The 25,988-nt window shown below is 39.6% G+C and overlaps 1 protein-coding gene across 1 annotated transcript in view; it reads right to left on the reverse strand.

Moving 5' to 3' along the window:
- Positions 1-8,174: 8,174 nt before the first annotated feature.
- The window catches only part of CUL3 (cullin 3), a 57,780-nt gene continuing 39,966 nt past the window's right edge, over positions 8,175-25,988 (reverse strand). Inside the window, exons 8-16 of the mRNA XM_049802828.1 lie at positions 24,834-25,010; positions 23,558-23,728; positions 22,054-22,161; positions 18,397-18,521; positions 17,962-18,058; positions 16,763-16,897; positions 11,585-11,771; positions 9,693-9,838; positions 8,175-8,990 (exon numbers count right to left, since the gene is read on the reverse strand). Coding sequence (XP_049658785.1) covers positions 8,859-8,990; positions 9,693-9,838; positions 11,585-11,771; positions 16,763-16,897; positions 17,962-18,058; positions 18,397-18,521; positions 22,054-22,161; positions 23,558-23,728; positions 24,834-25,010 — 1,278 coding nt within the window. The 3' untranslated portion in view covers positions 8,175-8,858. The remainder of the gene's footprint in view (positions 8,991-9,692; positions 9,839-11,584; positions 11,772-16,762; positions 16,898-17,961; positions 18,059-18,396; positions 18,522-22,053; positions 22,162-23,557; positions 23,729-24,833; positions 25,011-25,988) is intronic.

Genomic DNA, 25,988 nt, shown 5'->3' on the forward strand with positions numbered 1-25,988 from the left:
GCACCTAGTGAAGTGTTTATTTAATCAGCTTACATTTAGCTTTGTTGCAGACAACTCAAGGCAAAATTCTTGGAAGGCCAGCAGCAGACGCCGAGAGAAACTGCACCCTACTGAGGGTTAATAAGAGCAAGTCACCAGGAGATGGTGAGCTCGCCAATAAGTCCAAGCTCCAGCTTAAGAAACAAGTCAGACCTACGCGGTGTGAAGGCGTCTAATTACCCCCTTTCCTGAGGACAGCCCTCCTGAGATACAGAATAATACACCCCAAATTCTAATTAAAAACCCCAGTCTTGGCCTAGATCCCACATTATGTTGGAACTGCAGATTTGCATAATAAAGTTGATAACAAATGCTGTGACAGACAAGCTGCAGGAGATAATTAGCCTCATCTTTAACAGAATTTCAAAAGAAGCAATATCCAAACATCGAACAAGCATTAGCAGAAGTGGCTCTCATGGTCTAAGAAACTCAGGCGTTGCTGGGATTTGGTGCGTGTTCTAGCAAACTTTGCAAAGAAAAAGCTGCACGTGAACTCAAAGGCCATAGTAAGGCACTATCAGGCTCTAATGTAGCTTCACTTCGAGGACTTCAAGACTTCCCTTCCCATTGTGAGTTCTTCCTCCCAAGAACAGGACTGCTAAGGGCTATTCATAAACAGTGAATGGAAGTTGCACCTACTGGTGTATCCCCCTTCCCTCCCAGCTTCTCCTCAGGCAAACAGGAGCACATGGCTCCCAGACCATCATCTCTCCAGAAAATTTCCTTGCCTTGTCCACACCTAATCCAGGTCAGCAGTTCCATGACTTGGGGAGGTGAAACAGGCCCGTCTCTCCTAAATATCAATATGCCTTCTTGCTTTAGGATAAATAGGTGCTGAGAGCAGGCAGACTATGTCGGGCTGTTTGGAGACCCAGGCAGATATTGCTGTGTTAGTTACAGTCACACCACATTTCCAAGATTTTCTTTGCAGGCAAAAACTGTGAAAACAAGGGTCAAGGTTGTGTTTGGTATGAGAAGACTGAAGGACCAGAAGGACCTGTGTGAACCTTACAGCCTTAGTGTGGAATGAGGCAGAAATATTTTGCTGCAGAACCGTAGTTTGTGCATGTACTTCCCTAGAACAGCCAGATTGTCCTTGAAAAACTTGGCTTTGTTTCAAAGGTCGTAAAAATAAAGAAATTCATGTTAGATGTAAATACAGTGATAAGCTCCTTAAAGCAAGAACCAATGCTGTGGCTTTCCACGTACAGGATAAATACAACGTGATCACAACTGAGCCTCCAGGTGCTAACCTAATGAGAATAATAACTAACTAAGATTAAAAACAAGAGGGTAAAAAACCCACCAGACTAAAGATGATCGTAACAGCCCACCTGGTGAGAAAGCATAATTGTCCTCACGTAGTAAGACACATCTACACTGGATTTTCAGAGCACAGTTTTTTACTGCAGCTAAAGTGTAGAAGATGCCAAAGATGCTTGAAGTGCAGAAGCACAGTGATTTGAGAACCTGGAGCATATCTCCTACCTTTTGGAATAGTGTTTTCACTCTTTTCTGTCTATTATTCACCAATTTCTAGCTAAAACCTCATTCTTCTGTTGCTCTTCATTTTGTGATGCCATTATTACCTGAGCAGACTGAGTGTAAAATATTATTCCATGTTGATACTATTCTGTATCACAACACACGGACCAAATCAAGTGCAGAGCAGTGCCGTTTCAGACATTACTCCCTCACCTGGTTTCCAGCTCAGAAAAGACTAACAGTAGGCTTAATTTGAATCAAGACTTCCTAGAACTAGAGTTTATACTCACTTTGTGAAATCTGCTTCCCTGGAGGTATGCAATTCTCAGCTTCACCCAAGAGTGCAATGAGTAGCAATTCCCTCAAGGGAACGAGCAACCGAGATCTCTTCGCCAAGCACCCAGCACTACATCATGCAGCCCGGGACTTGGGATGAATTCCTATAGATTTCAGCAGGCATTTTTCCCAGGTAAGGCTCCGAGACACAAATCAAACCACAGCAATGGTGCTGGTCAACATGCTGTTACTATAGCACTATGAACCTTTAGCGCTGTGCAGTGTCAGCAGGAGGCAAGCGCCCATAGTGAATATGCATATAACAGGGTTCTTAGAAAAGCTCAGTGTTAAAGAAACCAGCGGGCACCTTTGTTCTCAGCACCTTTGTTTCATGTATTAGTGCTGCCCCTACCTTTCACACAGCACCCAGTGAATATCACAAGGGCACCGAGCAGTTGCTTTCTGCTGCCTGATGAACCCGTGGAACAAACCGCAGGGTCAGTGTGATTCTGCCTAATGCACTGCTTAACGTTAAGAGCCTCTATAAACTGCAAAATCATAGTTCGTTATTAAAACACATCACTCAAAGAACATGAAACATGCACAGGAGACACCGTGCGTTTCCAAGAGCTCGGGAAATACTCCTTTTGGGAGGGCTAAACCCCCTCCCCGATTGCCATAATACATGTTTCCTTTTGAAGGCAGTAACTAGCGAGCCCAAGCGCCGTCCTATCCCAGAACTGCAGATCAACTGCTGGTACAACAAAGCCCAAGACACCGGGTTTTCAGCCCAGACAGGGTTTCTTTGTATTTTTCCATCCATGTCCTTGACACCTGCTCCAAGTTCACGATGCACAAGACTTGCAGCACGTGCTACATCTCATAGGTTACCCCAACTCCGCAACACTTATCCGGAGAGGAGGTCACACTAGATGGAAGGGAAGATAAATAATACGCACGACGAGTATATTTATCACTGCCAACTAATCCGTACACTTTCTGTGGCCTTTGGATGCCTTGGGAGTTTTTTCAGCTCGTAAGAAACATGCAAGAAATGAAATCTGGCCTTGTAACTTCAGAAGACGTCCCCTGACTAGATTGAAAACTCATGATTTTCAGATTCAACTTACAGACCTAACGCTACTTTGTTTCATCACCTGACGCTGCGTACGTGACTCGTTTGCCTCGTCCTTGAGCACGTCACGCTAGACGGGGAGAGAAGCCGCTTTTCCTGCCCCCGTCCCTGCTGTCCCGAAACACGGTCCTCAGTTTCGAGACGGCAACTGTACAGGCAGCTCGTAGCAGACGTTGCCGGATGTCCAACAGAGCTTTACTGAGGGCAAGGGGAGGAAAGGGAAGGCGCAGGAGGGAGGAAAGGAAAGCTCATGGAAGAGCCTGCGCAGGGGCAAGCAGAGCAGCCGGCACCGGGCAGGCAGTGCGGCTCCCCCCGTCGCGGGGCGCTCCCCCCGTCGCGGGGCGCTCCCCCCGTCGCGGGGCGCTCCCCCCGTCGCGGGGCGCTCCCCCCGTCGCGGGGCGCTCCCCCCGTCGCGGGGCGCTCCCCCCGTCGCGGGGCGCTCCCCGCCCGCCCCGTTCCCCCACGGCCGTGGACATACCCCCACCCCCACCGGGCGCCCCGCCCGCGGGCCCTGCCGCCCCGCCTCCGCCCGGGTGAGGGCTGCCGGGGGGCTGGAGGCGGCTCGCCCACTTCCCACAGCCCGAGCGAGGGGGCCGGGCCCCGCCGCCCCCGCCCCGGCTGCGCCTTTGACCGTTGCCCCTCGCCCCGCCGCGGGGGCGGGGAGCGAGCCCGCCCTCACGCTGCCGAGCGGCCCCCCCCGGGGCCACGCGTCGCCCCCGCCGGCGGGCGCCGCCCGCAGCGCGCCGCAGGGCCGTGCGGCCTCGCGGCAGCGTCCTGGGGACGCGCTGCGGCCCCCGCCCCCTCCAGCTCCAGCTGTGGCAAGAGCGGCCGCAGAGGCGGCGGCCGTCCCGGCGACCGCGTCGGCGCCGCTTCCGCCAGCGTCACAACTCCCGCGGGTCGGCGCGCTCCTGCACCGCAGACGCTGCTGCTTTGGGTGAGGCGGCGGCTCTGGTCACGCCCACTTCTCGCTGGAAGTCATCGAGGACGCCACAAAGCTACCAGCGCAGCTCACCATCTTGATACACGGTGAGAACAAGTTACTGAAAGCCCATTTTGCGCAGGCCTTGGCGACTCCCAGCACAGTGACCTCGGAGGCTTCGCACCGCGCGCCTCCCTTGCCCTCCTCCCCGCACGACGGCCGCCACGCTGCGATGACAGCACAACGGCCCCTCGCTGCAAACGCACGGCACTCCGCTGCCTACACCTTTCCTTCCTGAGCGTGCACGATACGGCGCGCCACCTCCGCTTTTTAGCTTCAGCTTCTGACAGATCAAACGTCGATGCTCCGCCAGCACTTGAAGGATAAAGGCACACAAATGAAGCGGACCGCAGCGGTATGTTGTTCAAAGAGGAGGAACGGAACAGCAGTCGTAAAGATCGGAGGGTGCCTCAGCGTCTGTCGTACCTGGAACGCAAGCTGAGTTTTGAACTGCAGGAGAAAGAATAATTAATAGAACGTCACTGCTGTTCAGTTCAAATGTCACTTCTTTTCCTGTCCATAAACTTCATGTTCGTCTCAATGATATTAAACGCATTAGCTTCCACGGACTCGCTCCCCATCGAAGTTCCAGTTTTGGAGAAAGGAGGAGAAGAGCAGGACCCTGACAGAAGCGAAGCTGTTTTACAAACTTGACACGTACTAATGCCATCACAGCAGTACCTTCCTGCGGCAAGAGCTCTGGTCACGTCAGTAAGGTTACACCAAACGTATGAGCCGCAGTGCACCTGGGGAGACCTGCTGCTCTGAAAGAGATCACCATACCCACAAAACATAAGCCAGGTTGCACCGATGTGGGTGCTGCGCACCGCCTGTTTATTGCAGCCATTTGTTAAAGCTGTGCCGCTACTTTCATTTAAAACAGCATCCTTACATTTTTACAGTCACGTTCACCTCTGCCATGCCCGGTACAGAGTTAAAACATGGATAAAGCCAGCTGCAAGATTCAGAATATTCAATCCAGTTTGTGGGCACACTCTATGAACACTTCCCTACATACTGAAGGACAGCAAGTTAGGGGAATTGCTCTCCTGTTCTTTACATACATCCAGCTGAAAGCTGGATAAATATCAAGTTCTGCATTTTACAAAGTTTTCACGTGACACATTCCAGAAGACAGAGCCATTAAACTCATGCTTCAGACTGAGCACACTGGTTATTTCATGTACTATCCAAGATATCAAAATGAATATTAACAGAAATGGGACTTCGGCACAAACAAGACGATACCTCTTATCAGCTCTGCACCCTGCTGTGAGCCTAGACTGTCAAATCCTTGCTCTAAGCCACAGGGGCTCCGAGGAACCGGGAGCTAATGATCAGAGCCCACCTCGCCTCTAACCACTGATTAACAACGCAGAGTTCAGGAGTTTGATTGAGCTATGAAGGTTCCGGCCAGTTCTGGACATAGGACGAGAGGCCACAAGTAGTTCCAGTTTTTGCTACTTTTGACAAAACGGGAACCCCATCTCTGTGTAAGCTTATCCCCTAAAGCGTGCATGACAGGCTCCATTACCATATATATGTGCCACCTATCGGGTACTGTATAATTTGATGACAACACATGTGAACAAAATTACTTCAGTCATCCAGAATATTTAGTGCAATGATTCCGTTTTTACAAGTCCAGAAATGTAAATCTTATGGCAGCTGCCAATTCAGAATGAGCAAAGGTAACAAGAACAGACGGTATTACATTGAAAGCTTTAGGGTCGATGGGGCAAAGGTTGTCTTTAGGAAAGGGAGCGAGCGAGGAGAGATATTTCATTCAAGAGTAGTTTAGCATCCAGGATTCAGTCTGCTTTGCAGACATGCTTAACATTCATTTGTTCTGTAGCAAATGGGGAAATTGTACAGTTTAATTCTAGGAGACAAAAAGAGCAAATCAAAGCTGTAAAGGAAACTAACATTGAGAACAGCAAGAACTAAATCAGGGAGACGAAGGATAAGATTATTTGTTGCGATGGTAAATGAAGTGTACTCTCGACCCTTTGAAGTAAACTTGTCTACAAGGAAGGTACATGCCTATGTATCTTCGAACAGCTAGAAAACTCAAAACCTACTTCTAATTTTAAAAATTCTAAAGAATTAAACTCCGTATTTATTATGTCTTGTTACTGTATTTAACTGCACATAAATGCAAGGAAGCCAAACAATAATCACACTCATACATGTAACTACAATCCTACTGATTAAATTTTAACAAGATTACAAAGAAGTTTTAAGTAGAAATTAAGAAAGAAAGCAAAAATGAAATTAGGTAAGGCACAGCAGAATTCTACTGGGGACTGTAAAAGAAATCTCAGTAACGTACACCAACAGTGTAAAGGCACGAGCATGAAACTCACCTTAAGCAGAGTCCTAATGACGTCTTGTTCTCTTTGACCAGAGTTTTCACATTCTCCATCTTTAAATCCTCAGTATCATGATCTCGTTGTTCAACAGTAAAGGGCACATTTCCAAAAGGTGACTTCAGCAAAAGTCCCTTCCTGAACAGCGTCTTCAAAAGTCTATTAAATTTAAAATGGAAACTATACTCTTAGTATTTGTTACTGAAGATAGCCATCACCACCTGTTATTCTTCTAGCAAACGCTCTTGCCCATGTAGCTTGTAAAAAACCCCACCCTTAAACACGTAATCATACAGTCATTCATGGAACATTCAGGCTCAGCACTTACAAAAGCCACCAGAGATAGAAAGCTTCAGCTGATGCACAGCAAAAGTACAATCCCAACACTAAGGACAAAGTCCTCCTGTCATGGATAGCAACATTAGCATCTCTGTAAGCTTCACAGGGAAAAAGGATGTGAACTCATTTCTCCTTGGAAAGCACATGGGAAAGCATTAACATGCAATTATCATAACATTCATGCTATTAAAGAATAAGATACACATAAAAGAAAACCTTCATACTGATACATGGAAGAGCGAGTTACATTTTGAGGAAGATGTTTCTCATGACTTAAGCACAATCCAAAACCCAGATCTCATCCGACCCATATTTAGTAGTATTCTATGGCTAAACATTTCTATTGAAATTTTGCATATACTGTACAGAGACACAGGTGTTTTAGTAACTGTCAGCAAATACATTTTTAGAATGGCCAATGGACTAGCTGTTTTCTTTTAGGGCTAAATTCTTGAAGAACAATGGCAGGAAAATCTCTCAGCCACCTCCCCTCTGATGACTTAAAAGCTACTTATGTGTGTGTGTGTGAGTGTTGGGGGGGGGTGTGTGTGTGCAGTAAACTTAAGTAAAGCTTCTTAAGAAAAGCTTCAGAATAGTCAAACTAAAATATCACTCCAATTCCACTCCCTCTTTGGAAGAAATATCCTACTACTGAACAATAGCCAGGATCTCTATCTTAACAGGCTGGAGAGGGGTGAAATTGGGGACACATTATGAAAAATACTGTCCAATCGCATCGCTACATTACACCACCACCAGGTATTTGTTTAATACGGCTAATCAAGAAATGCTCTGGCAGTGTCTTAATGCTCTACAACCAAGTTTTTCTTTTGTTTCAACTACAGCTCTATGTATTGGGAAGCCCATCCCAACTATATTTTTCAGTATCTATGGATGAAAGTAATGTGAATCAAGAAAAAAAAAATTGTTTTGAATGAAAACAGAAAAATAGCTATGGCAGAGAAACCATGTAATATGTGCACTGGAATGTCAGAAACACTGTTTAATAAAAACTCTGCAGTACAATGCACACTTCAAACCATTTCTAACTATGAGAATAATGATGCCACTGAACTGCAATTTTTAATCTATTTTTGCAGCCACGCTGACAAGAAGAAAAAAGTTCCAGTGTAAGAACTAAAAATTTCATTACAGTAACAATTTTCTATTGCATGTTTAAAATGCATTTTTAAAAACAAGTAGTGCATGCTGGCTTCACTTTAATCTCCTGAAATATGCACTTATGATGGGAAGCCCTGGGGCTACAGATCCATCTATGATGTTTATTAACAAAATATAATCCCAGTACGTTTCCCCAGGGGACAGTATTTAGTTCCAAAAGATTGTCAACCCTGTACTCTAACACACTTGAATTAGGTGTTTGTGTACACTAAATCCATTTATTTTAAATTTATTTTGTCTACATTTAGTGAAATAAAAACATCGCCCTGTACAATCCACCATCAGCAGTGAGTACAACAGCAAAAATTATTATACAGTTTATACACACTAAAATCTTTTCCTTTTTCCTATAAAGAAACGAGAACAAACCTAATCAATATAGAGTTTAATTTAGAAGAACTCAAATTACAGAAGGGAAAGCCAAAATTATCACGGTCTTTTCTGAGCCCCCAGAAGTTCCTGATTCATGTTGTTGGAACAGTGAGTGCAGCTGGAAGAGTGAAACATGCTCAAGTTGTCTTCTTGGGTCATCAAAAGATTACCAAATATTTAAATTAAACATGGCTAGTTAAAGAAACATTTGAAGCAGAGCAATATAACTGGGAATTCTGCCTTCCCAGCTGTGGTTTCTTTTAAACCCAACTTATACAATGCGCGAAGTGCTAAGCAACACTACAGAAACACATTTACATCAACACTGAAGATCTGGGGAAATGAAATTCCAACAATTTTATTTTTTTTAAGTGAGCTGTGTTTTCTAAATTTGTTTTTATTTTTCTGTTTTCATACAGTATTGAAAACAAACGCGGCACATTCACATTTTCTCGAAGAATTGTAAGGATGATCTCTACAGGGATAACGTTGAAAAGCCTGAAGCTCAATCAATTGATGTTGAAAACTCTCAAAAGGAGTAAAAGGCTTGATCTGAATGGTCTAGAACATGTATTGTAATTTAATAGAAGAGATGGTCGTCTTAATATTAATGATTTAAAAGAACTTCCCAGTTCATGCGAAGAGTATAGTCCAAGAATAAATCAAATTTTCTGAATGCATTTTATGCTACGTAAGTGTATACTTTGCGATCCTCAGGTGTTCGTGCCAAATATTCTCTCTCAATAAGTCCTTCAATACGTTTTTTAATAACAACTGGACTTGGTAAGAATCGGGCCTTCAGCTGCTGAGTTACCTAGAACATAAGATCAAAACCAATATGAGATCACAGGGCAAGTAAGATCATCAAGTATCCTAACTGACCAAAATAATCAGAAAAATATATTTAGACAGGGCTGGCTACAGCCATGAAGCATAAGAAGCAGTCTGCAAACATCTAACAGTTTTTTTACCCCCCATCAGTTGTTTGCTCATTTTTTGGGGTACGATTCAAAGTACTGACACTCTACAGAGGCATGGTCACAACCTGAGAATCACCTCAATTTGACAGGCCTAAGGGAGTTCAAGAAGGGAAAATGCACACTGGTCCTGAAGCTGTCAGAACTTAGGAATTAAGAGTAGCAGGACTCATTCTTCCTCTGCTAAGAGCTCAAATCTCTCAAATCTGGACCCAACAGTCAGTAACAAGATCAAAGCAGAAAATAATTGACATACAGTGTTTTTTTGTTGCCAACTGTTATTTAAAGGAATTTGATGACATCAGAATAGCACTAAGAGGAAGAAAAATTAGATACACCCATGAGTACATCCTAAACTGAAGGGTGAGGATTTAGATGTCTTCAGATACAAGGGGAGGAAAAAAAAAAGGATGGATTAAACACAGCATCTCTCAAAAGCCTTTCAGAATCATGTTAGTGAGAGTTGTGTAACTTTCATGAATTAACAGGAAAAGCAAAAAGAATTCCCCAGCCCATATCAAAACTGTGTACAAGTATACCTCTGCTACTAGCACATTGTGTTGCATCTTCTTTCTAGATTTCATTATCCGAACTATAGCAGCTTCTATCTCATGTTTTCTGTCATCATCTACTTTCTGCCTTGTTTCTTTCCTTTCTGGATCAGATTCTCCTTGTTTGGCAGCAACTTAAAGAAAAGAAAGAGAATGTAAAGTATGTTAGCAAAATTAAAATTTATTTCATTGTGTAAGTGTTAGCTTCACTATTTATTTCATCTAGACATCAAGTTATATTTTCCTGAGTTTTGACATTCTCAAACTTGGGGTTTTTTTCTGTGAAAAGCAGCCACAAGAACATATTAACACTTTCTGGCATATTTTGATAGCAACTGACAAGGTAACAATCTGTTATTTAATTACTGCTATGTTAAAATTTCAACAGTACTCAAATCTGCTTACAGGCACCACCAACCCCCATGCTCCCATTAAATATTCTTCTCTAATATATCAAATAATCCATTAATTAAAATAGAAAAAGGATTGAAGATTTACTTTACAAACTAGTTAGATACTTTAAAAGTTCATCAGTCAGAAGAAACAGTCCAACTTTGTCCTCCCCAACTCAATTATATCTTTGTATTCTGTTCTCCTCTTCTATTTATGCATTATTTCTGCCCTTATGTCTAGCTTTTCTTACCCTTTCACCCAAGCATCATTATAATCAAGCCCTCCTCCCACACTGCTATACCACTTTTCCCTCTGCCCTTCTTCACACAAAAGCCCCAAATATTTATCAGTTTTGAAGAGATACACATAAGGAGTATTCTACATAAGACACAAACATAACACCACAAGTATCAAATTTGCTCTAAACCCATCTTGAATCCCAAATCATATTCCCCATTCACTGACATTTGTAGAGTGGAAATGAAAAAGCAGAATTCCACTAAAGCTCAAATAGTTGTTGCAGAGTTGACTTTAATTATGCCAGAGAAGTGCCTTGGGCCCTAATCAGAGAATTCTCAACATCCTCATTTGGCTGCTGCGCTCCTGTTCTCCAGACATGGCAAATGTCTTGACATCACAGCACTCTGCATGCACAGGAAGACAGTCTAGCTATCACTTATGCAGAAGGATACATGCAATGTAATGTATGTAGGTACTACTGGGGTTTACAGGCTTACATCCCTGGACACAGCGTGCTGCACAGAAGCCCAAAAAGTTAAATTATGTGCAACAAACAGCATGTGAATTACCCATGTTGCACTTAAAATACACAGCATCACTGGCAATGTTTTATATACAAAGATCTGAAAAATCAGAAAATATTTTTAGATGTACTAAAACCAAGAACTAACCTGCCAAAACACTCTATGAAGTGTATCTACAGCAATGCTAACAACTCAGAAATTATCTCCAGAGAGCTTTCTAGACAAAAAGGTACCAACATTACTTATGTGTAACAAACCAGCACTTTGATGAGCTAATGCAGTGCTATTGTACCTTCTCTTATTTTTAAACCCAAATCATTGCCCCAAACCATTATAGCTACCTGGCACTTGGAAATGGCTGTTGTATCACGGGCTAAAAATATCACTCAATTTCAAAGCAGTAAAGCAACTTATGAGGCAATTTTCTTATTTCTGAATCAATCAGTAGCATATTTTTCATTTTGCTATTTAATTTCAATTTTATTTCTCTTTCAACATTTCCTTTTAAGAGATAATTACAAATTTTGTAAAGTAAAAGGCTTAACTATGACTTCCACACTTTTCTTAATATTTAAAGTTTCATTTTGATGCAACCAATCATCATCATCAAAAAAATATTACTCTCTTCCTTTTACTTGTATGAACATCAACCCTGTAAAAGATAATTTGACATTTTAAGACAGTTTTGGGACTGCAAGACAGTAGAATATAAAGCTCACTTACCCGTCTGAATCTTGACTCTGTGTAGTTTAGACGTGAACTGATCATTCACTGTAAATATATGACCATTTTCTATTTCTTTTGATTTAGGCTCTTTTGTAAGAACACGTTGTGTTGGTTTGCCACATGCAAGGGACTGTAGGGCTCTAACCAGTTCTCTTTCGGGGATATCAGTCTCTTGTTGAATTTCCTAAAGAAAAATATCTTAATTACCATGTTTTGCAAACAACAGCACTGATTGCTTAAAAAGCCCACCTTCAAGCATGCAAAATCATACTACTATGACATTTGTGAGGCTTGAAAGTTTAGAATTCATTCAGTAGCAAAGTTGCAATATGTACTATGCAAAATGATCCACCTGGGTCAATGCACAGACAGTGAATTCTGTCAAGTAAGTAGTCACCATGAGCTGAAAATAGCAGAATGAATAACCAGCTGTTTCATTTCACTATAATTTTTGAGAAGGCTGAAAGGATTTGTCCACTGTCTCCAACAATTGCTGAACAGAGTGAAATCAAACCTTCTAAGTAACTCGGCGATGGTAAACATCCATGATGTTCCTGAGCCTTCCTGACAAAGAACTGTGTAAATGCTTTTGCATTCAGCAGCACTGTTGAAAATAGGATCTTTACAAACGGAAGCAAACAAGGTCTAGTTTCACTGTAACACAGAAATACTCTAGATTAATTACACCTCCTTTGTGAATAACCTGGAACAATTTGTTTACAGCCCAGATGCCCTTGGCTAGGACTTCTCCAGGTAAAACAGAAGAAAACCCCAGTGCAGCAAATTTATGAACTTTGAAGAAGAATGTTTGTAAAAACATGTACATAACTTGTTGCACCTCTTATCAGTATTCTGAAGAGTTCAGCTGAGAGCTGTATGTTAGGTAAGTCACCAGTGATAACGAGTTAGTAAGCAAATTATACTGGAATGCACAATGATGCCTTAACGTGCTCTAGGAGTAAGCCAACTACTACTGCTTCCTCAAACCTAACTTGTTTATTAAACTCCCATTCATTAGAAGTTCATTTTAGCCTTATCTCTATTTTCTTCCTGTTTCTAATTTGAGGAAACTGCAGACTTCTCTGATTTCACATTCTCATTCAGACTCTTGAGGGACCTCTAGCAGCTAACAATTAACTACCAAATAGAAAAAAATAAACCTCACAGACATGTAGCTGTCCACAAGAGCTGTTGCTTTCCCAGCTTCCCCACCTTCGGTTCCAAGAGCAGCATCAAGCTGTTCCACTGTCCCCATAAATTGCTAATGCTCACAGCACACAAGTCAAACTGATGACCTTCAGGCTAAAAGCCCCAGTTACAACTCCCAGTGACCAAAATGCTATGTAAAGACCTATAAAGAATGTGTTAAAAGTACTGTAAACAGAAAAATCTAACTTCAGAGTACAACGAAGTTCTATTAAATGATGTTATTTCTTGAGTGTACTCAAGTTTCTTAAAATCAATCCAGAAAAAAAAAAATGCCTCTCTTCTGTGGTTATGCAGCACTGAAAACATGCGATAAAAATAATATGCATACACTGGCCTTTACTTGGGACTCTGTAATTAATTACAGTACATCTTGTATATATCTCACTACCAGGTCTCCGTGATGGCAAAACTCATACAGAATATGCCTGCTTTTCAACTATAGACCCAACATTACATGTACCATGTTTTCTTTATGTGAAATCATGTGAAATTGTGTTTTTGACATGAGTTCAAATTCATTTGAATGAAGTAAATTAAAAAAAATAATCAATCAGTAAGACTAAAATTAAGAAATTTCAGAATTTTTGATACCTACTGCTTATGGATGATTAGGAAATAATAACATGTTCTTAAGAGTATTGTTAGCATAATGCATTCAGAAATATTCATAGCATTTGAAATACGTGACATGAATCCACATATTTTAACTACTTGCCAGTATCAAAATGCTTCTTCCCAAGCAGCTCACAGAAAGACTATTTCTTAATTTGTTGGTTTATTTAAAACACAACTGCCACCTTCATGCATTTTTTCCAGATCTGGCACAAAGTAGTATTAAAAAAACCACCCCAAAACACTATAATCCTTTACATGGTCACAAAAAAAAGTCTTACTGAAATGGATTGATCAGCATAAATTTAACAAACCAAAGGAAGGTGACACTTAGATTTTAGGATTTAGGTAAATGTAGCCTTGAGGCTACAAACCAAATCCAGGTTATTAATGATGTAATGCCTGTGACACGCAGGCTCCCAAATTTTGATTTTTGATGAACACCTAAAATTAATGCTTTCAAAACTAAGCCACTTCTACAAGGAAACAGATATAGTCTGCTTTTGATGAAAGTGAAACAAAGAGCTAAAATGGAATTCCATATTTTTTTTTTTAATGCTAAACAGCCTTATACTAACAACTATGTATTTCTGTGTTGATTTTACTTCTCTCTGTAGCATTCCAATTCAGCCACTAACGTATGCAAACCATTTGGGTTTCAGAATTTATAAGCTAGCATTAAAATAAGAACCACAGAAAGAATTGCACTGCAGTATGCTGCCTCAGAAGGCTGCAAAAACCTCAAGCTGGATTAAAAAAAAGTGTAGCTATGAATGTAAATGGGGATAACAGATGTTCCTATGCTCTCTTTTTCCTTCAGTCTGTAGCATATAATTTTTCTAAACATATTTTTATATAGATATTTGATGTAACAGTGAAAAATGTATTTTTCCCCCCATCTCCATAAATGCCTTATTTTAAAGGCCACACTAGTCATAAAACAAGAGCAGTACTGATTACACAATCTCAGTTCTAAAAATATTACCAGGTGAGCTCTATCTGGAGGCTACAAGAAAGAATTCTAGGCATGGAACTGCTTCTGTCCAGTTCTAAGCAAGAAGAAAGTTTATTAGAAGGAAAAACATCATGTCATTTTGTTGAAATGACAAAAAAAGAAAGAAAGTATTTTTATTTTTATTTACAGACCAACTTGTGTATCTTCCAAAGCAGAGATCAGCAAAAGAGAAAACAGGTAAGCCAGTTTTAAGTTCTAATCTCTCATTTTTGTGGAATTATTCAACAGCTTCTACTACAGTCACACTTGTATTTGTTAAACCTAAAGAATGAACAAATAATTTCCCCTTATTTTTGATGTCATTAAAAAATTTTGCATTTCACCTTTTAAAATACTGACAGGTACCGTAAACTAACAGAAAATATATTGAGTATTAGATGAGGCTTGATTTGAAGAAATTGAATTATTTTAAAAAAATAGCATTCTTTGAAGGCTTGCATGAAGATCCTTCCTCTTAGATTCAAGTAGCATTAACCTAGACCCAAATGACCACCAGTTCTTTTGCATATATAAATAAAACATTGCTGCAGAGGAATACAATAAATTCATACATTTTTGTAAAGTAATTTTGCTATGCAATAATCCTTTAGGTTTCTGTAGCATCTTATGCATAATGTTTGTATCATCATTATCCCATTTTTCTCTCAATCACATGGCTTAATGGCTGTTAGGATTACTGTGAGAATCTTGTCAAGTTTGCAATTAATAATCACACTGAATGCAAAACAAAACAGCAAAGTCTGTTCAACTGTGAAGGCACCTTCAAACTAATCTGTTCAGCTGTGAATCTGCAGAAACACTTGTATATCAAAGTTTTATGCTTACACAAGCACACACCACAAGTCATCTCTCATACTACGTTGCAGTAAAAGCACTAATTTGATATGACAGAGAAATAACATTTGCCCAGCACTCAGCAATTAATCATGGTATTCAATAGTCAATGAACAAAGATAAAATTCATTCTGCTTTTAAGTTTTCATAAGCTTTCCTGGCCGGAGTTAAAGACAACTCCCACGTGCTTCACCAAAGAAACCAAAACAAACAAATACGCCTTCTTAATGTTTTAGTTACAGTGGGACACAAAGTAAGAGTTTAAGCACTCCCAAACCAGAAACAGAAAACATACACAACCTAAAAGCACATGGACATATTTCTCTATCATCTGGTCTTAGTAAAATAACCTATAATTAGAGCACCTATTAAAAATTGTATTTTTTCACTACTCTACCAAGTATTATTTATTCATATATGGATAAGGCTCTACTACTCATAAAGCCTACAATTTTGTGTAATCAGGTAGCCACCAGCCCGATTTCAACACCAACTTCAAGAAAAAATGAGCTATTAAGTCCCGTCCCCACCCCCCACTTTTCTGCAGAGAAAGTACTCAAGGCTCCTGCAATAGATTTCACAACACGCAGGACTTTCTGTGCTTCAAAATAATCTTTTATTGAACTATGAGTAATTTATTAAGAGCCTCTTATCAAACCCTGGCTTTCTTAATCCCAACTGAGACCGTTTCAAAGAAACATTCTTTATTAACAGTCTAGAAGTATGCCAAATAAGCTGAAAACAAAGTCCAAATAAAAAGGCAAATGATTACTCTGCATAGCAGAGTCAAAGTAGATAAGAAAACCTGGAAAACCACTCCATTTCAAACTGCACCCATACTGCTTTTCAAGGCTGCCAATGCTTTCTCAAACAGAAGATAACATCTAAAATTAAACTATTAATTGACATTAACAATACAAACCTCACAGCACAGGATCCTCCTCCACTCCCAAAGGCTTCTTCACTGTTGTCTATTAGCTGCCCACTTCAACCTTTCCCAGCAATGCCCCTCTAGTCTCCTTGTTAAGAATCTATCTGGCCCTTCTTCATTGTCCTTTCTGGCTCACCAGCTCAGAGAAGGGATGAAAGTTCTTTGATTCATCCTACAGCTCACTCCCACCTGCCAATTTAAGCACTTCAGTGTTTAAGAAGCCAGGATACAAACCCTTCTCCACCCTTTGGCTTCTAAATCCAGTTTCTCAAAGATAAAATGAGCAAACAGAGCCACCTGCTGCATTCCAACTTCAGCTTTTCTATAGCTCTATGGCCTAGGAATAACCACACTTGCAGCTCTCCAACATTTCTGAAAACTTCTGTTCCCAAATAATTTCCTCTCCTAGGATTGCTTCCCAGGTGTATTGCCAATGATCTGCTCACTGTATTTATTGGCCTGATCCGCACTCACATAGGATGGGAAGCACCTGATCTTCAAAGGTCTATTCAAGAGGACAAGAAAGTGCCTAAAACAGTTACTTAAAATCAAGTGAGAAAACCATAATGCTTACCTCAAATGTATATTTTTCTCTGTTGTTAAAGAGCATTAATATCGTCATCTGGAAAGTGGAGACTTGCAATATGTGCTTCCTTGTATTTGAGCCAGTTACTTGGGCACCTCCTACACCAACCTCTGAGCCATCTTCCTATTTTAAAATTACAAAGCTACTATTAGATTACCCTCCACTGCAAATATTTTACCTTGGTAAAATGAAAGTTAGTTGATGAAATAATTACCTAGGAGATCACTCTACAGAAGTGATAGAATAGCATACGCCTGGTGGCATAAACAGAATGTCTCTCTAGTAGCTGTCTTAAAATCACAGGGTGATTGAGGTTGGAGGCACCGCTGTAGGTCCCATGGTCCAGCCACCACTTACAGCCAGGCCATCTAGAGCAAGGTGCTCAGGACTGTGTCCAGTCAAATACTGAGCATCTCCAAGGATGGATACTCCACCACCTCTCTGGCCCCTGTTCCACTACTTGCCCATCCTCCAGTTTTCTTACTCTTATCTTTAAAACTAATCAAAATATTTATCCTACAGTAATATAATTTTAACATCCTCACAAACGCACATTATTAATACTTAGTGTTATAAAAATTTTGTTTTCATTTTGTATTGCCTTCTATGTTTTCCCAAGCATCATGCCATTAGTACCTCTAGCTTAGCATTTTAGAACTGGTCTAAATCACTAGCAAATTATTTTCTTGTATAAATAAATATTAAGCATTGTACTTCTACAAACTCTACTAAGATGCTCATGTTTGAAAAAAATGTTGTCTACTTTGCTAGCACTCTGCATACAAAAAGCAGGCTAAATTTGGCTTAACAACACTTTTTCACATTAACAAAAACTACTCTAAAGAGAAACAAGTTTCATTTCACTTTTGACTGATTCACAGTCAAAAAACCCCAAAATACTCAAACCACTGAGGTCTCTTCAAGATCAAAATTACTACTTTTCTATGAGGTAACAAAGAGATGATGCTGGGAGATACATCCAAATTAGTTTTAGAGGGGGGGAAAAAGTCAAAACCAAAACTGCTACAAAGGAAGAATCAGACTATAAAACTGACTGAAGGCATCTTTTTCTTATTCGTATATTATCAATGGGTAAGCTTTTATTTTACAAGATTCTGAAATTATTATACATGTGTCTCTTAAAAAGTAAGGAAGTCCACAATATTTTCATAATCTTGATACTTTACCTTTTTAACAGGCCCATAGAAAGTGGCATTGAGATCTGCAGAACCCATATGATGCTGGAGTGTCAGCTGTCGCCCACTGTGTTTGGCTAAATAAAATCTGTAACGTAATTAATTTGAAAACTTAGTTCACGTTTTATATTTGAGAGGAAATTGCTTTAAACAGTTACCTAAGACTTCTCATAGCCATTAAGGACACTCTCAAGAAATTTCTAACTTTTGCATTTTCAAAACATTAACTCTTATTAGAATTCTACTTTAAAGCTCCCAAAACCTCAAGCCTCACAATGTGACCATAGCATTCTCTAGTTTTCACATGAACTGAAGAAGAGCAGTATGCTAGCATATCTTTAACTCTAATGTCAAAACATACCCCTAAGTTAAGTTCAGAAAGTTTCTTCTTAAAACCTCTACCTAAAAATCTGTTTTAATACATACCTTCTAAATATTTCAAAAGCATGTCTGGGAGCTGGAGGGATGTTGCACTTTGGTGTGGCTGACTGAGTAGGCCAGTAACCTGTTGTGAGGACCCGCACTGTAAGATCAACACCACCTAATGAGACCTAAGGACAATTGGAAGAAAACATCCGCTATTTTAAAACAAGACCATGTTTTACCATTTTTCTGTATCAGTGTAGAAAGTATAGAATTTTCACAGATTAAGAAAAAAAAATTAAAAATCTATGAACTTTATTTTTTACAAAGCCAGACAAATGAATTCATCACTATCAGAGTAGATTGTACAACAAAAATCCTCCACATTTTCCCCCTCTGGCATTTAAGAGTGTACAGAATTTAACAAAATAAATTCTTAACCAACAATGAAATGGCTGTGATCATAAACAGAACTCATAATACATGTAACAATTCTTTCTAAAGAGGTTTTTGACAACATACAGTAAATGCAGTTTTTGCTAAACATATTGGTTTCAAAATAACTGTTTATAAATTTACTCTCTGGAAGCAGAGAGTAAATATTGAATATCTAATATTAAACCATTGGGAATCCTTTTTCTTACATTCTGGACTGCAATGTAAACAGTTACTCACTTTTACACACACACAACCTAGCCACTTTCCCTAAAGACAGCCATTACTATAAATATTCAGCACTGGTTAGGAAACATTCTACAACTGAAGTGCTGATCTATAAAGTAGTTGTGCTAGTAGGTGATAAGCATCTGGCTACCCATAACGCATAATCCTCACTAGGTATCTCAATTAAGCTGAATATTATTAAATGTAAAACTGACTGCTTTCAGCTCTAGGAGGTATAACTAATTCCTTCAAAGATTATTGGAAAAGATTATGGACATTATTGACAAGAAAAACCAAAGCATACCATATCCAGCTCGTTACAAACCTACTACACAGAAATAGAGCACATTATATTTTAGAAGGTCAAGAACTGTCATATAAACTCAGAAAATTCCACCATTAAGTAGCAGAGTAGCATTTCCATGCTCTATGGAAGAGTTTTTGTATTGTGTGTGTTGAATGCCTGCATGCATCAACAAACTTGTAGCTAGGAAGCTTCTGAAAAATCTAGACAGACTGGTGACAGGCTACTCATACAGAAATCCCTTTGACTGAATTTCATTAAGGTTTAAGAGGAACAATTTGCAAAAGTATTTAAAGACCCATATAAAGGTTGTTCCGTAGCCAGCATTACTGCCTTTTTTCAAATTTCATATCACCAATGTCATAAGGCTCACAAGAGAAATTCAAACAGCCATTCAGACACAGAAAACTAGTTGATCTGTGAATCACCTAAAAAAGCTTCAAAAGTTTTCTCCCTCCAGCCGAAGTGTACGGAAGGGCTATCAATGCAGATGAAAAGGTACATAAAGTATCTTTATCTGCACTGAAACATCTTAGTTCAGATGGCAACTGTTTCCCAATTTTTTTTGGTCTTAGCCAGACCAGACCAGAACATTAATTTAGAATGCCTGACAACACACATTATACAGAGCACTGAGCAGTTTGTGACTCGAAAAAGTTTTAGAAGCACTTTATTTTACAAATGTCTTTTCAGCATAAAAATGGTATAAACTAACGAAAAGTGCCTTGAAGTGATCCAATCTTTATAAACTCCAACAAACTGAACTTTCAGGATCACAGTTGTAGAAATTACTCATACTCTATTAGCTTGGACTTTCCCTAGCGCTGAGCTTTCCACTTACTGATAGCAAACCAATCATCTACACAATCCCCAGCACTACCTGCATCTCAGGATACAGGATCCAGCAGGAGACTTTGCAGGTAGGATTATTTAGAGAAGAACAGATGCCTGACTCTTCTAGGAGGTACTATATGTATTCAAGGTACACAAATTGTTTAAAAAGGCGTAGAATGGACTATTTCATATAAAACACAGCATCACCAGCAAGTTAACAGTAACACAAAAACCCAGAAGTCTTCCCGTCTGTATTTCCTCTCCAATATTATTGGCACCAGTAGAAACATATACATTCCTATCATAAATAAGTACTCCAGAAATTTCATTAGAAGGCCACTATTAGGGTGACCAAAAGGCAACCATCAGGCAAACTGCTGGTCCCTTGCCAAGAGAAAGATGAAGTTTCAAATAAGGCCTAACAGAATACCTGTTAACATTTTAAATTCAACTTACTAGCTACACATAGCTAAAAAGAAGATAGACATCATTTATTAACTAACTTAACTTAAAACTGTTGTGTAAACTACATGAATCTTTAACACAAGCCCTCCCCCATGTACAAGTCCCACATGATACCTAAAAAATGGGAATGCTCTAACAAATTTTTCTTGAAGTCAGTATTTCAAGCATTTTAGAAGGAACACATGATTAGCTTCTAAAGAAAAAAAGCAGTAGTAAAGCTGCCTGTCCACAAACACCTTTATATCTATCCATATCCTCTACAACTTTTTCTGAAACCACTTTGAGAACATCCCGTTCTTTCACTCATGATGATTCACAGTATGCTGATGAGGAAGATTTCAGCTCACTGCTTCAAGACAGCAAAGACTTTATTCAGATCACCTTGCACAACCAGGGACAATGGATACAGTAAATCCACAAACATATTCCTGGCATTCAGATCTCCGAAACTGATTCAAACATGCTTGATATACAGACTTACTTACCTGCAGACAGGGAACTACCTGGTTCTTTATTATACATTATTAAGCGCTACTGAGTATTAGTATAGAAAAAAAAAGTGTTTAGAGCAATCAAACTGATATCTCAAAATATAAGCGATCTCTCCATTATGCAATATTCCAGAGGTCTACTTTTACAAGGTTTAACGCTTCCTGATTGAACAATTAAGTCCACATTTGGCAATTTGAATAAAATGGCAGTTCTGCTTTTAGTAAAGGCATTAACTGTGTCCGAGAAGTTAAACATGAGACGGTATGTTTTTCAAATACCTGCAGTATGCAATATTTTTCTTGCTGTTAGCATAAAATACAGGTCACAGTGAAGATTACTTTTAAAGAATGAGAAGGGAAGACTTTGCTGGTGACATGGTGTTTTGGAAACGCACACAAGAGCTGGCCACTGGCCCCAGGAGCCAAGCTGGGCTGGGGAGAGGAAGGGGGTGGGCACAGCTGGGCAGGGTGGTGGGGCAGGGGAGGCAGGCACAGCTGGGCACAGCTGGGCGGGGTAGGGGAGGCAGGCACAGCTGGGCGGGGTGGCCAGGGCAGGGGCGGCAGGCACAGCTGGGCACAGCTGGGCGGGGGGGCACAGCTGGGCAGGGCACAGCGGCAGCCGTCCGCCCCCTGCCGGCCGCAAGCAGGAAGAGCCGCTCGGCAGCGAGCCTGAGCCCTTTCAGAAGAATGCGGGTACGGTAGAAGTTGGAACAGGATTTTATGGAACGAAACTGGCACTATGTATGCTGTGGGTCAAGCTTCGAACTGACTTTTGTATTTTGGGAAATACTAAAAAAGCTTGTAAGACAGGAAACACAGTAAAAGTAATATAATTTTAGCATGCTAACAAAATCCTTCTTTCCACATGCATGTTCTAACAAATCAAAAACCACGAGCCTTGATAAAGGTCTAGGGTTTGTACTGAAGTAAAAGGACAAGCACACAGTCCCCCAATGCTCTTACCCCGGTCGCCTGAAGATGCTGCCTGAACTCATCCATCGTTGTGTTTGAGATGCTCATGTCCCTGAACATTCCTTCCAGTTTAGACGTGAACTGACATCCACATTCAGTCTAAAAACACACAAAATAACTTCTTGTGCCAGCGCTATGAAAACAGAGCCTCTGATACATGAGCTGCAAGACTTAGTTTATAAATCTCATAAAAATGATATTTCTTTACAACCGATTCCTGGGATTCCCATTTGCATTATCTTCAGAACTTAGAAAAGTTTCATATTTCATATAAGGATCTAACCCTACACATATCAAAACTCACTTTCCTTCTCTTTTCTCCATTATTGTATTTTTTATTTCTGTTTAGCTTATCTCATCTTACAAATCTGTGAAAGCTTATCAGACCAAGGCATACACTTTCACCTGCTTTTTAGCATGATACTGTAAAGGGAAATAAACTTTATTTGTATCAGAAAAAAAATCTTGTTGTCCTAAGAGCACATAATTTTAAACACTTGCTGCAGATTACCAAGTGAGATTAATAGACCTTTTGAGAATCAGGGACATGCATATCTAGATACATGTGCACAAACACATGCATTTCAGTTGCATATACAGGACTTTGTGCCTATTTCTAACCTGTACTTTGACACATATGGTAAAGGCAAGCAAGTTAGCTTCAGCATCCTAATCACTGTGCAAATCCGTAAGAAAAGAGGGCAGTTCCAGTCCACTGATTCATCTTGCAAATGTATGCCCCGTGCCTTCTAAATCACCAGGCTAGAGAAGTGGAGAGGTAATTAATACGCATAGGTAGGAGAAATCTGATGCAAACAGGCTTCACTCATAGAATACAAAGGTCAAAAATGAGGATCAGTAAAGTTTGATCTTAGGATCAAACCACTCTGGTTTGGAAGTTTCCTAGCCATTTATCATGCCACTGAGGAAGAAGCTGCATTAGAACTTGCTTCAAGGACTGTTCACCTTTCTTCTCCATCTCTTGGCCTATTTAATCAGTAAAATGAACCAACTAGGAAAATGTGTTTCCAGACACTGATACGAAGACCTTTTTTTTCAATCTATCTCAACCACTTAATCAAAAAGGAGTTGAACATTATCACCAGTCTGCAGATGGAGACAACTAAGAACAACAATGCATGCAATAAAAAAATTCTACTGTGAATAACAGAAAATGTAGGATAAAACACAATCTTGTCTTCAAATCCAGTCACTAGATAACAGGAGTCGTCCTCTTAGTTGCAAAATCTTAACTAATTTTCAAAAAAATTCCTTTTTTTTTCTAGATAGCTCTCTAATCATAGGTGTTTTTCCAGTATTTCATTCCTCCTACTTCCAAGAAATTATTCAAAAAAGCCTTTCATATTTTCTGTTGGGGATTTAAAATCAAATCTGTATTTAACAGCAATCAAGATGTATGTTATCTATAAATCCCTTACATAAAACCAGAAGAAACCATATTTATGGAAAAAAAAGTATGCAGATACTGTCTTACCTTTAATTTAGATATCATATTTTTCTCAGAGTCATCTGAAACACTCTTGTTTGTGAGAAGTCTTCTTGCCAAGTGCTGCTTGTAATAGCGTTCAAAAACATCTTTCTCTTGCATAAACCTAAATAAAACCATTGCCTTATCCAATATAGTTTCTACTTCTTGCTCTGTTAGCTGTAAAAGAAATAATTTACTGGTTTTAACCTTCCAGCACAAGCGTCTTATACAACCTAAATACTTAAAACTATTTCACAGCAATCATATGGTCTAACAGTAGCCTTTAAAGAAGCCAACAAAACCGGTCCAACATGTGACTGATAGAGCCAAATGAACAGTGCACAAACTCAATAGAGCAGAGAAAGAAACAGATCTAAAATGGAAGGAAAAGCAATCATGAGGGAGACAGGAGACAATGGATAGGCTGAATGCCTGGATAAATATAGTCAAAGTTCCTGGATAAGTTTTTAAGTATTTTTTTTTTAAAAAAAAGGCATAGATGGAAACCAGTATTAGGAGTATGAAATGTTAGCTTGGAATGAAAGCTTTTAAAAATGTTAAGACTTGTTTTGCAAAGCCTGTCTAGTGCCACAACAAGTGAAATGATTACTTATTTTATAAATAAACAGAATTTACTATTCAATTCTCAAAGTATAAGATGCATGCAATAATATTCAGCTTTATTCAGAGCCACTGAAGACTCAGCTGAACCATCCTGTCCAGTTCCGGGTGCTGTACCTCAAAAATTTCATAAAAGAAGCTATGAGGTAAGACTGAAGAAACAGCTGTACTTAAGCTAGAAGAGACAGATATGGTAATAGTCCTCTGATATGTAAAAGCAGTATTAATAAGAGGCAAAGACAAACTGTTTAGCCTACCAAAGTGAGTTAATTTTCAAAAGAAATTATTGGACATTGAGAATAACTGCCAAACTATAAATATATTTAAGGAGCTGATATTTAAGGTTTCAAGAGAAGGGAGCTGCAGAATCTACTACAACCTAATTTTTTTTTGAGGGGGTATCTGCTAGAAGTAATCCAGCTATACTGCTTCAGAGATGGGGGGACAAGCCACACAACATCTTGATCTTCTTGTGCCTTATATTTCTCTAAATTTATATCTAAAGTGTTATGAGCTCACATGTGTTACATATACTTTTTTTTTTAAGGCAGTATTGCCATTTATCTTAAGATAAAAATAATTCTCAGGAAAGTAGCTTAGTTTAATTTCATCCAGGTTTATACAGCAAAGAACGTGACCTTTTCATTTAGTTTATACTTACTCCCTTGACTCCCTTTTTCAGCTTATCATCAATAAATAATGAGAGGTACTCTGGAGACCTAGAGTTGAGGTTGAGGAAGTACTCAAAGTCACCCGCAATAGTCTGCTTGAAAAGTCGATCATTATTGAAAGATTCTTGAAGAAAACGGTCAAACCTACTCTTCAAATCCAGCAAACCCTTTTAAAAAAAGCAAAAATATTTTCACTGATTTGAAGTTGTAAGCTGTAAAACAGTAACAATAGATGAAGTCATAGAGAAGACCACATCTACAGTCAGAGATTCTGCAAAGTGCTCTCTAAGTTCGGCATTCTTAGAAAGTATCTGAAATTTCATTTCCTTTTTCAAATATGTATCGCTGCCATAGATCTCTTACAGAAGCAATTTACAAATAAATTGGCTAAAATATTGGTGTCAAATACTGGTGCAGTTTGCTGTAACAGGCTACTCTAAGATTAAGAAAGTTTTTTAATTACCTTTGTTCAACAGGCTAATTTACTGTATTTTTAAATCCACAACTTAAAGGAGGTATTTGTTGTGCTTAAGCCTTTTCCATTTCAAATAACGTTACCAAAGTCACTACCATAAATACAGGATATGGGAAAGATGAGGCTAAGCACCCATTAACTTCATCCCTAGAGCTACTAAACAAGTTTGAGGAGAAAACACACTGCAACAACAGGGCTAATCTTGTTAGGTTCCCCCCCCCCCTCCCCCTCTAATTTCGATCCAGGGACACGTTCTGCATTATTTAGTTGCATGTTTCTAGCTGATCTTTAAGAGTCACTGCAAACATATGAAAGTTGGATACAAGCAGTAGCTCTCCAGTTATCACAGTGTGAAGATCACAGGCCTGAACTGAACCACTTCGTCTGAGCTAAATCATCAGATTCTTAACATCATTTTTAAGGTTTGCACCATCTTCACCCAGAGTTAAAACAACTGAGTGCAGGAGGGGAGAGCATCTTAAAAATCACCTGAGCACCTTGTTAAGTATTTATGATACGCACAGGGTTTAGACATAACTAAGACAGCACTTGGGGGCAGGGGGGAGCAGAGAAAACATCCCTCGAGAGTTAAATTTAACATGGATAACGACTGCCCACAAAAACTGTTCAGGTTAAATGATCTTAAAGTCCTTGGTTTCTTAAGAAATTA

This window comes from Accipiter gentilis, chromosome 6, assembly GCF_929443795.1.
Source record: "Accipiter gentilis chromosome 6, bAccGen1.1, whole genome shotgun sequence".
Classification (NCBI taxonomy): domain Eukaryota; kingdom Metazoa; phylum Chordata; class Aves; order Accipitriformes; family Accipitridae; genus Astur; species Astur gentilis.